The 9,708-nt window shown below is 47.4% G+C and overlaps 1 protein-coding gene across 1 annotated transcript in view; it reads right to left on the reverse strand.

Annotated features, from left to right (window-relative positions):
• rims2a (regulating synaptic membrane exocytosis 2a) overlaps positions 1-9,708 on the reverse strand; it is a gene marked incomplete at both ends in the record, with an annotated part of 193,252 nt that overhangs the window by 121,609 nt on the left and 61,935 nt on the right. Inside the window, 2 exons of the mRNA XM_084336575.1 lie at positions 4,159-4,265; positions 9,130-9,321. Coding sequence (XP_084192701.1) covers positions 4,159-4,265; positions 9,130-9,321 — 299 coding nt within the window. The remainder of the gene's footprint in view (positions 1-4,158; positions 4,266-9,129; positions 9,322-9,708) is intronic.

Raw genomic sequence — 9,708 nt, forward strand, 5'->3', positions numbered from 1 at the left:
CTGTATCTACTGAGAGAGCTCTGTATCTACTGAGAGAGCTCTGTATCTACTGATAGAGCTCTGTATCTACCTAGAGAGCTCTGTATCTACTGAGAGAGCTCTGTGTCTACCTAGAGAGCTCTGTATCTACTGAGAGAGCTCTGTATCTATTGAGAGAGCTCTCTATCTACTGAGAGAGCTCTGTATCTACTGAGAGAGCTCTGTGTCTACCTAGAGAGCTCTGTATCTACCTAGAGAGCTCTGTATCTACTGAGAGAGCTCTGTATCTACTGAGAGAGCTCTGTATCTACTGAGAGAGCTCTGTGTCTACCTAGAGAGCTCTGTATCTACCTAGAGAGCTCTGTATCTACTGAGAGAGCTCTGTATCTACCTAGAGCGCTCTGTATCTACTGAGAGAGCTCTGTATCTACTGAGAGAGATACTGAGAGAGCTCTGTATCTACCTAGAGAGCTCTGTATCTACTGAGAGAGCTCTGTATCTACCGAGAGAGATACTGAGAGAGCTCTGTATCTACCTAGAGAGCTCTGTATCTACTGAGAGAGCTCTGTATCTACTGAGAGAGATACTGAGAGAGCTCTGTATCTACCTAGAGAGCTCTGTATCTACTGAGAGAGCTCTGTATCTACCGAGAGAGCTCTGTATCTACTGAGAGAGCTCTGTATCTACTGAGAGATACTGAGAGAGCTCTGTATCTACCTAGAGAGCTCTGTATCTACTGAGAGAGCTCTGTATCTACTCAGAGAGCACACACAGCAACGCCATGCGGCTGCACCACTCAGGGAACTTGCCTTTTCTCCCATTAACAGGTGGGTCCTGGGACTGTTCCTCATAGTCTGGGAGAAGGTAGGGAGACAGATTGAGCTTTATGAGAGCATTGGAGATGGGATTCATACACACATTAATATGCAAACACACGCGCCGTTCACACACACACACACACACACACACACACACACACACACACACACACACACACACACACACACACACACACACACACACACACACACACACACACACACACACACACACACACACACACGTACACTTGCACACAAATACATGCAAGCTCACACACACACACACACACACACACACACACACACACACACACACACACACACACACACACACACACACACACACACATGCAGCTAAACCAAGAGTGCAGATTCCCTTGCTTTTATGTCCCAATAAACGTTATTTTCCACATAAAATCTATTTCACAAAACAGTGCTATAAATTCCCATTGTGTAAATTCCCTGTGCATTTCATCAGGAGTCTCCTGGGACCAGAAACAGACTGGGGGTCAGTGCAGGGCTCATCTTCATACAGCAACAACAGGCAGGCTGTAGAACCTCCCCCGTCGCCACACCATGTGATTAAGAATTGTGTTGAGTCTTAGATACAATATGCAGCAGGGCTGCCCCCTCCTTAGGGTAGTAGTCCATTTGGTCTCAGTCCATTTGATGATTTTCGACTAGGAGTTTATTTTTCGTCTGGCCGGGTTAGATGGACACATACTGGACATTGGTATCCTGAACACTGTAGATAGATATCTGCTGATCCATGCGGTCCGGCTGTTGCGTAATATGGGATAGCGTATCCGTACATTCAGTCATGCAACAGAGGGGAGGAGAGGAAGTGGAAGCTGTGTGTGTGTTCCCTGCTTCCTGCCAGCACAGCATCTCTCTCTCTCTCTCTCTCTCTCTCTCTCTCTCTCTCTCTCTCTCTCTCTCTCTCTCTCTCTCTCTCTCTCTCTCTCTCTCTCTCTCTCTCTCTACCTCGCTCCAATCACTGCCAGGCTAATCATGCCTTTCTCTCCCAGCATCACATCCACAGAAACACAGGCTTGTCCCTTTAACCGGCGCTCTGTGACACTCTGTTACAACAACGCTGTGCACTTTGGACCAGAACCAGATAGAAACCCGCTCCAGGACCGACGGCAGCCGATCCAAGAGAATGTTACCTCATGGCCCTGAGCACGTGTTCAAACTACTGGGTGTGACCAGGGTTTCTTAAACCATGGGTCAGAAGAACCCAAAAAGGGGTCCCAGGTTTGTTTCTTGTTTGGGACCAGAACACTAGCATGTCCCAGTGAGCCTCTGCTTCACACCGGTGCTGAACGTACGTCACTCTCACTTGGGTCGCGAAACGAAAAAGGATAGGATCTGAATCCATGCTGTAGACATAGAGCATAGACGTAGAACAGCATAGATATTCTGCCATGGTCATTTTGAGAACACGCAAGGTGTGATAATATGCATCTGTGTGACTGCATCTGCTTTATTGTATTTCTACAATACCATGAGTCTGAGGACGATGCCAAACATAGTTTTGAAGTGAACTATGCATTCTATTCTATTCTATTCTATTCTATTCTATTCTATTCTATTCTATTCTATTCTATTCTATTCTACATCTATTGTAGATGTCTTGTGTACAGTATGTGACAAATAAAACTCTTGAATCTTGAATCTTAATCTTGAAATCATTGTATTGTTTCTCATGTAAATCCTCCTCACTGACCAAAAAGAGAAAGGAAAATATCCAGATCCAAATATCATCATATATAAAGATGAAGAAAATAACCAATCCGGGACATAAACACGTCTAGAACGACACAAGGGAAGGTACAATTGGACACAACTAATACAATCAAAAAAAGAACACACCAGTCAAGGCTACAACACAATGACACATGACCCTCTGAACTCTCGGGTCACACACACAGCTGCAACACAGGGGGGGGGGTCCCGCAGAGCGTGACCTCTGACCCCTGACCCGAACCCAGCGACCTGCCGTTGCAGACGGGTTTAGTCTCTCAGGGGCAGTGGTCACCTGACAGACTAAACCCACACGCTGAGCTACACACCTTCACAAGGCTCTGTTCCTTCTTCTCCGTCTTCTGAGAGAGTGGAACAGGAAAAGGAACCGAAGTAGAGACGTTACAAACGGAAACAAAAGTTGAAAATAAGAACAAAAATATATATATATATATATGACTTTGATTAGGGTGACCAAGGTTACAATACAATGTAAGCCTTTCCCTCAGGATGCGCCCCTGGTCAGACTGACACAGAGCAGGAGCAATAAAACACAATAAAAAAACTAAACAAAAACAACTTAACAAAAACCTCACACACAGTACATAACATAGCTTGTAAAAAAAAAAGGATAGCGTGGACCAATTAAACTGACCCAATCCCAAACAGGTGACGAGCGAAAGCCAATGACAGCAGCGGCTGTCAAAACGAACCTCCCCCTGTTCCTCAGCCTTGTGTCTGATAGGCCAGAGGGCAGCGGCAGTCAAAACGAACCTCCCCCTGTTCCTCAGCCTTGTGTCTGATAGGCCACGGGGCAGCGGCTGTCAAAACGAACCTCCCCCTGTTCCTCAGCCTTGTGTCTGATAGGCCACGGGGCAGCGGCTTTCAAAACGAACCTCCCCCTGTTCCCCAGCCTTGTGTCTGATAGGCCAGAGGGCAGCGGCTGTCAAAACGAACCTCCCCCTGTTCCTCAGCCTTGTGTCTGATAGGCCAGAGGGCAGCGGCTGTCAAAACGAACCTCCCCCTGTTCCTCAGCCTTGTGTCTGATAGGCCAGAGGGCAGCGGCTGTCAAAACGAACCTCCCCCTGTTCCCCAGCCTTGTGTCTGATAGGCCAGAGGGCAGCGGCTGTCAAAACGAACCTCCCCCTGTTCCCCAGCCGTGTGTCTGATAGGCCAGAGGGCAGCGGCTGTCAAAACGAACCTCCCCCTGTTCCCCAGCCTTGTGTCTGATAGGCCAGAGGGCAGCGGCTGTCAAAACGAACCTCCCCCTGTTCCTCAGCCTTGTGTCTGATAGGCCAGAGGGCAGCGGCTGTCAAAACGAACCTCCCCCTGTTCCTCAGCCTTGTGTCTGATAGGCCAGAGGGCAGCGGCTGTCAAAACGAACCTCCCCCTGTTCCCCAGCCTTGTGTCTGATAGGCCAGAGGGCAGCGGCTGTCAAAACGAACCTCCCCCTGTTCCTCAGCCTTGTGTCTGATAGGCCAGAGGGCAGCGGCATAGGACATTTTTTTTCCTCGCTCCAAAAAAAACACATGTCTCACAAGAAGATCACTCCCAAGTGGACAAACCCACAACCCCACGAGGTCTGTAGTGAAAGGAAAAGCAGGTGACTTACTCCTCTCCTTCCCCGCGGGCGGGAGCTGGGGCAGCTGCCGTCCTCTCCGGCTGGACATGGGGGTGCTGGTGGGGCTGGTGGTGACCGATCCGCTACGAGGATGCGCCCTGTAGGAGACATACAGTAGAGTGGTGCATACTAGGTGACGTAGTGGACACTAGGAGAGGAGCTGGTGGTGAATATGGAAGGGCCGGGCCAGGAAGTGCAGATATCCCAGAATGCATTGTGTGATAAGCAAAGCACTTTTTGGTGTAAGGAGGGGAAAATGTATATAGTATATATAACGCTGTATGTGTTGGTCGTACAAACATACGCTGCCTTCAGAAAGTGTTCAGCCCCCCCAACATTCTGTTGTTTTATAGACTTTAAAATAGATTACATTCATTGGATAGAGTGAAGATAGTGGTATCATATGAAAGGTTGTGAGGAATCTGAACATACTGACCATGTCATGTTACCTCACTAAAAATCGTCTTCCAAACGGCAATGCTACATTTTGAGGGAGAAGAATGGGCATGGTCATTTTCTAAGGGGTCCCTTGACCTCTGACCTCAATATATCTGAATGAAAAGAGGTACAATGGAACCACAATAGTCTCCGCTTTACAGCCACGCCCATTTTATACTGGTCCCATGTGGTTTATACTAGTCTCATGTGGTTTATACTAGTTCCATGTGGTTTATACTAGTCTCATGTGGTTTATACTGGTCTCATGTGGTTTATACTGGTCCCATGTGGTTTATACTAGTCTCATGTGGTTTATACTGGTCTCATGTGGTTTATACTGGTCTCATGTGGTTTATACTAGTCTCATGTGGTTTATACTGGTCTCATGTGGTTTATACTGGTCTCATGTGGTTTATACTAGTCTCATGTGGTTTATACTAGTCTCATGTGGTTTATACTGGTCCCATGTGGTTTATACTAGTCTCATGTGGTTTATACTGGTCCCATGTGGTTTATACTAGTCTCATGTGGTTTATACTAGTCTCATGTGGTTTATACTAGTCTCATGTGGTTTATATTAGTCTCATGTGGTTTATACTGGTCCCATGTGGTTTATACTAGTCTCATGTGGTTTATATTAGTCTCATGTGGTTTATACTGGTCTCATGTGGTTTATATTAGTCTCATGTGGTTTATATTAGTCTCATGTGGTTTATACTAGTCTCATGTGGTTTATATTAGTCTCATGTGGTTTATACTGGTCTCATGTGGTTTATATTAGTCTCATGTGGTTTATACTAGTCTCATGTGGTTTATATTAGTCCCATGTGGTTTATACTTGTCTCATGTGGTTTATATTAGTCTCATGTGGTTTATACTGGTCTCATGTGGTTTATACTAGTCTCATGTGGTTTATATTAGTCTCATGTGGTTTATACTAGTCTCATGTGGTTTATACTGGTCTCATGTGGTTTATACTGGTCTCATGTGGTTTATATTAGTCTCATGTGGTTTATATTAGTCTCATGTGGTTTATACTAGTCTCATGTGGTTTATATTAGTCTCATGTGGTTTATACTAGTCTCATGTGGTTTATATTAGTCTCATGTGGTTTATACTAGTCTCATGTGGTTTATACTGGTCTCATGTGGTTTATATTAGTCCCATGTGGTTTATACTAGTCTCATGTGGTTTATATTAGTCTCATGTGGTTTATACTAGTCTCATCTGGTTTATACTAGTCTCATGTGGTTTATACTAGTCTCATGTGGTTTATATTAGTCTCATGTGGTTTATACTAGTCTCATGTGGTTTATATTAGTCCCATGTGGTTTATACTTGTCTCATGTGGTTTATACTAGTCTCATGTGGTTTATACTAGTCTCATGTGGTTTATACTAGTCTCATGTGGTTTATATTAGTCCCATGTGGTTTATACTAGTCTCATGTGGTTTATACTGGTCTCATGTGGTTTATACTAGTCTCATGTGGTTTATACTGGTCTCATGTGGTTTATACTGGTCTCATGTGGTTTATACTGGTCTCATGTGGTTTATACTGGTCTCATGTGGTTTATACTGGTCCCATGTGGTTTATACTAGTCTCATGTGGTTTATACTAGTCTCATGTGGTTTATATTAGTCTCATGTGGTTTATATTAGTCTCATGTGGTTTATACTGGTCCCATGTGGTTTATACTGGTCCCATGTGGTTTATACTGGTCTCATGTGGTTTATACTGGTCTCATGTGGTTTATACTAGTCTCATGTGGTTTATACTAGTCTCATGTGGTTTATACTGGTCCCATGTGGTTTATACTGGTCTCATGTGGTTTATACTAGTCTCATGTGGTTTATATTAGTCTCATGTGGTTTATACTAGTCTCATGTGGTTTATATTAGTCTCATGTGGTTTATACTGGTCTCATGTGGTTTATACTTGTCTCATGTGGTTTATACTAGTCTCATGTGGTTTATACTGGTCTCATGTGGTTTATATTAGTCCCATGTGGTTTATATTAGTCTCATGTGGTTTTGGGCCAACATCATGCTGTTTTTTGCATGCAGTACAAAAAAGATTAACAAAATAATTACATATGAGGTATTGTGTAGACTGATGGTGAAAAAACTAAACATTTAATCTAATCCTCTTTAAACAAATTGTACAACAACAGAATGTGGGAAATGAAGGAGGCTGAATACTTACCAAAGGTACTGATGTAGGTTGTGGGGAACGGTGTGTGTGTGTGTGTGTGTGTGTGTGTGTGTGTGTGTGTGTGTGTGTGTGTGTGTGTGTGTGTGTGTGTGTGTGTGTGTGTGTGTGTGTGTGTGTGTGTGTGTGTGTGTGTGTGTGTGTGTGTGTGTGTGTGTGTGTGTGTGTGTGTGTGTGTGTGTGCGTGTGTGTGTAGGAGGGCTTTCTAGTAGTGTCATGTCTATCTACTGATAGGATCACAGGATGGGGGAGGAGTCAGCGAGAGGATTGTATCAATAATTCATACAGTATCAGCTGACATAATATACAGTACAATTCTTGCAATGCTGTCATGGTTTAGGATTAGTGATCATCTTTCATCATGTATATGTTAGAGACCAATATATATATATATATATATATTCCAGACCGTGTATGAAAGCATTGATTGATCTGTAAATACATCTGGTTTAAAGTGGTTTAAACGCCACTTTCACAATGTCCATGGGTGCAAATGCATGCATGCACACACACACACACACACACACACACACACACACACACACACACACACACACACACACACACACACACACACACACACACACACATAGATCACACATACTTGTTTAACTGTATTGTACTTGTGAGGACATTGTATTGACTTACATTAATTCCCATTAAGACCCTTACCATGACCTTAACCATACAGTACATGCTAAATGCCCAACCCTAGATTCACGTCTCACAAGTATAGTTTAATAAGTACACAAACACACACACACACATGATGATCTGAACATCTGCCAATAATTTGACGTTGTTCACCTAATCCAAAAGTGATTGCATGAGGAGGTAGTTCCAGCTTCCCCACAGTATTCATGATTCTACTTCACTATCTAACAGTAGCACATTGCACCTCCCGATACATGAGTAATGTACATTAACAATGGTGTTTGGCACATGACATGAGAGCGTGCAGCATCGACTGTGGGGCGCTGATCTGCAATAAAAAACATTCAGAATGTGTGAGTGGCATAATGCAGGCGATCCGTCAGGCTGCGGGGGAGGAGAGAGATGCAGAGACCACTGAGCGATGCCACCATGCGTTCAGAAAGGCCTCACAAACAAAAGAACAATACCATCACAGGGGAGACTGCATCAGGTAATGTTAGTATTGAAATAAAAGGTAAGATGTTGGCTCAACACCGCTATACTCACTGTATGAGCGGTTTGTTCCAAAATGAAATGGAGGTAGCAGCTGTATCTACAGTCAGGGTTACGTGCCTGGGAGATGTGACGTAAATACAGCGCCGTGGTCTGAGGGACGGAGCGGAAAGTGGTGGTGAGGCTGGCTGGGTGGGTGGGTGGGTGGGTGGAGGCTGGGTGCTAGCTGGCTGGGTGGCTGGGTGGGTGGGTAGGTGGAGGCTGGGTGCTAGCTGGCTGGGTGGCTGGGTGGGTGGGTAGGTGGAGGCTGGGTGCTAGCTGGCTGGGTGGCTGGGTGGGTGACTGGGTGGGTGGCTGACTGGGTGGCTGGATAGATGGCTGGGTGGCTGAGTGGCTGGGTGGGTGGGTGACTGGATGGCTGGGTGGATGGGTGGCTGGGTGGCTGGATGGATGACTGGGTGGGTCGCTGGCTAGCTGGCTCACTGGCTGGGAGGCTGGCTGGATGGGAGGCTGGCTGGATGGGAGGGTGGCTGGGTGGATGGGAGGCTGGCTGGATGGGAGGCTGGCGGGATGGAAGGCTGGCTGGATGGGAGGGTGGCTGGGTGGATGGGAGGCTGGCTGGATGGGAGGCTGGCTGGATGGATGGGAGGCTGGCTGGATGGAAGGCTGGCGGGATGGAAGGCTGGCTGGCTGGCTGGATGGGAGGCTGGCTGGCTGGGTGGCTGGCTGGGTGGCTGGCTGGCTGGCTGGATGGGAGGCTGGCTGGCTGGATGGGAGGCTGGATGGGAGGCTGGCTGGATGGTAGGCTGGCTGGCTGGCTGGATGGGAGGCTGGCTGGATGGGAGGCTGGCTGGATGGAAGGCTGGCGGGATGGTAGGCTGGCTGGCTGGGTGGCTGGCTGGGTGGATGGGATGCTGGCTGGGTGGGAGGCTAGCTGGCTGAGTAGCTGGCTGGCTGGCTGAGTAGCGGGCTGGCTGGGTGGGAGGCTGGCTGGGTGGGTAGTTGTGAAAGGGTACGTGGGGTGGAGGTGGGGAGAGGGGTGGTGATTGGTGGTTGGTGGTGGTGGTGATTTCTGGGTCATTCAGTGTATTAGTCAGACTTGGGTGGGAGGGGTTGCGGGTAGTGGGGTGGGCGGAGCTAGCTTGCGTCTCTGAACCGGGGTCACACCTGGTCAAGGCAGGTGAGGAAGGGGCGGACCTCCCCGACGGCAGGGACGGCATGGAGGACCTCATGAGCGTAGAGTCATGGGATCGCTCGGTGGAGCGCGAGCGGGACGTCGGGCGTTCGATAGAGGGCCGCTGGTCGGCAGAGCGGGACCGGCTGTGATAGTCATGTCTGTCGTCCATGGCTCCGTGGTTCCTATAGGAGGTTATTGACACATAGAGGCAGGCACTCAGTGGAACCAATGTGGGGCGGGAGGGAGGGAGGGAGGGAGGGAGGGAGGGAGGGAGGGAGGGAGGGAGGGAGGGAGGGAGGGAGGGAGGGGAAGGTGGTGGGGGAGAGAGTATGAACACAGGACCAGGTCGGTCCCATGCAGCATATAGACCCCTGTGGCACATTGGCAACAGCAGGGCAGTGCGATGGAAGCCTCAGGGCTACAGGTTGGTTCATCATGTCTGTTTGAGGTAGACTACTGAGATGGAACCGGTTGGTTCGTCAGATTGTGTCTGTTTGAGGTAGACTACTGAGATGGAACGTGAAGGGATTGTTGTTGTTTATTTTACATGTGCACTACTTGTCTTGTTT

The sequence above is a fragment of the Notolepis coatsorum genome (assembly GCF_963971535.1).
Source record: "Notolepis coatsorum genome assembly, chromosome: 19".
NCBI lineage: Eukaryota > Metazoa > Chordata > Actinopteri > Aulopiformes > Paralepididae > Notolepis > Notolepis coatsorum.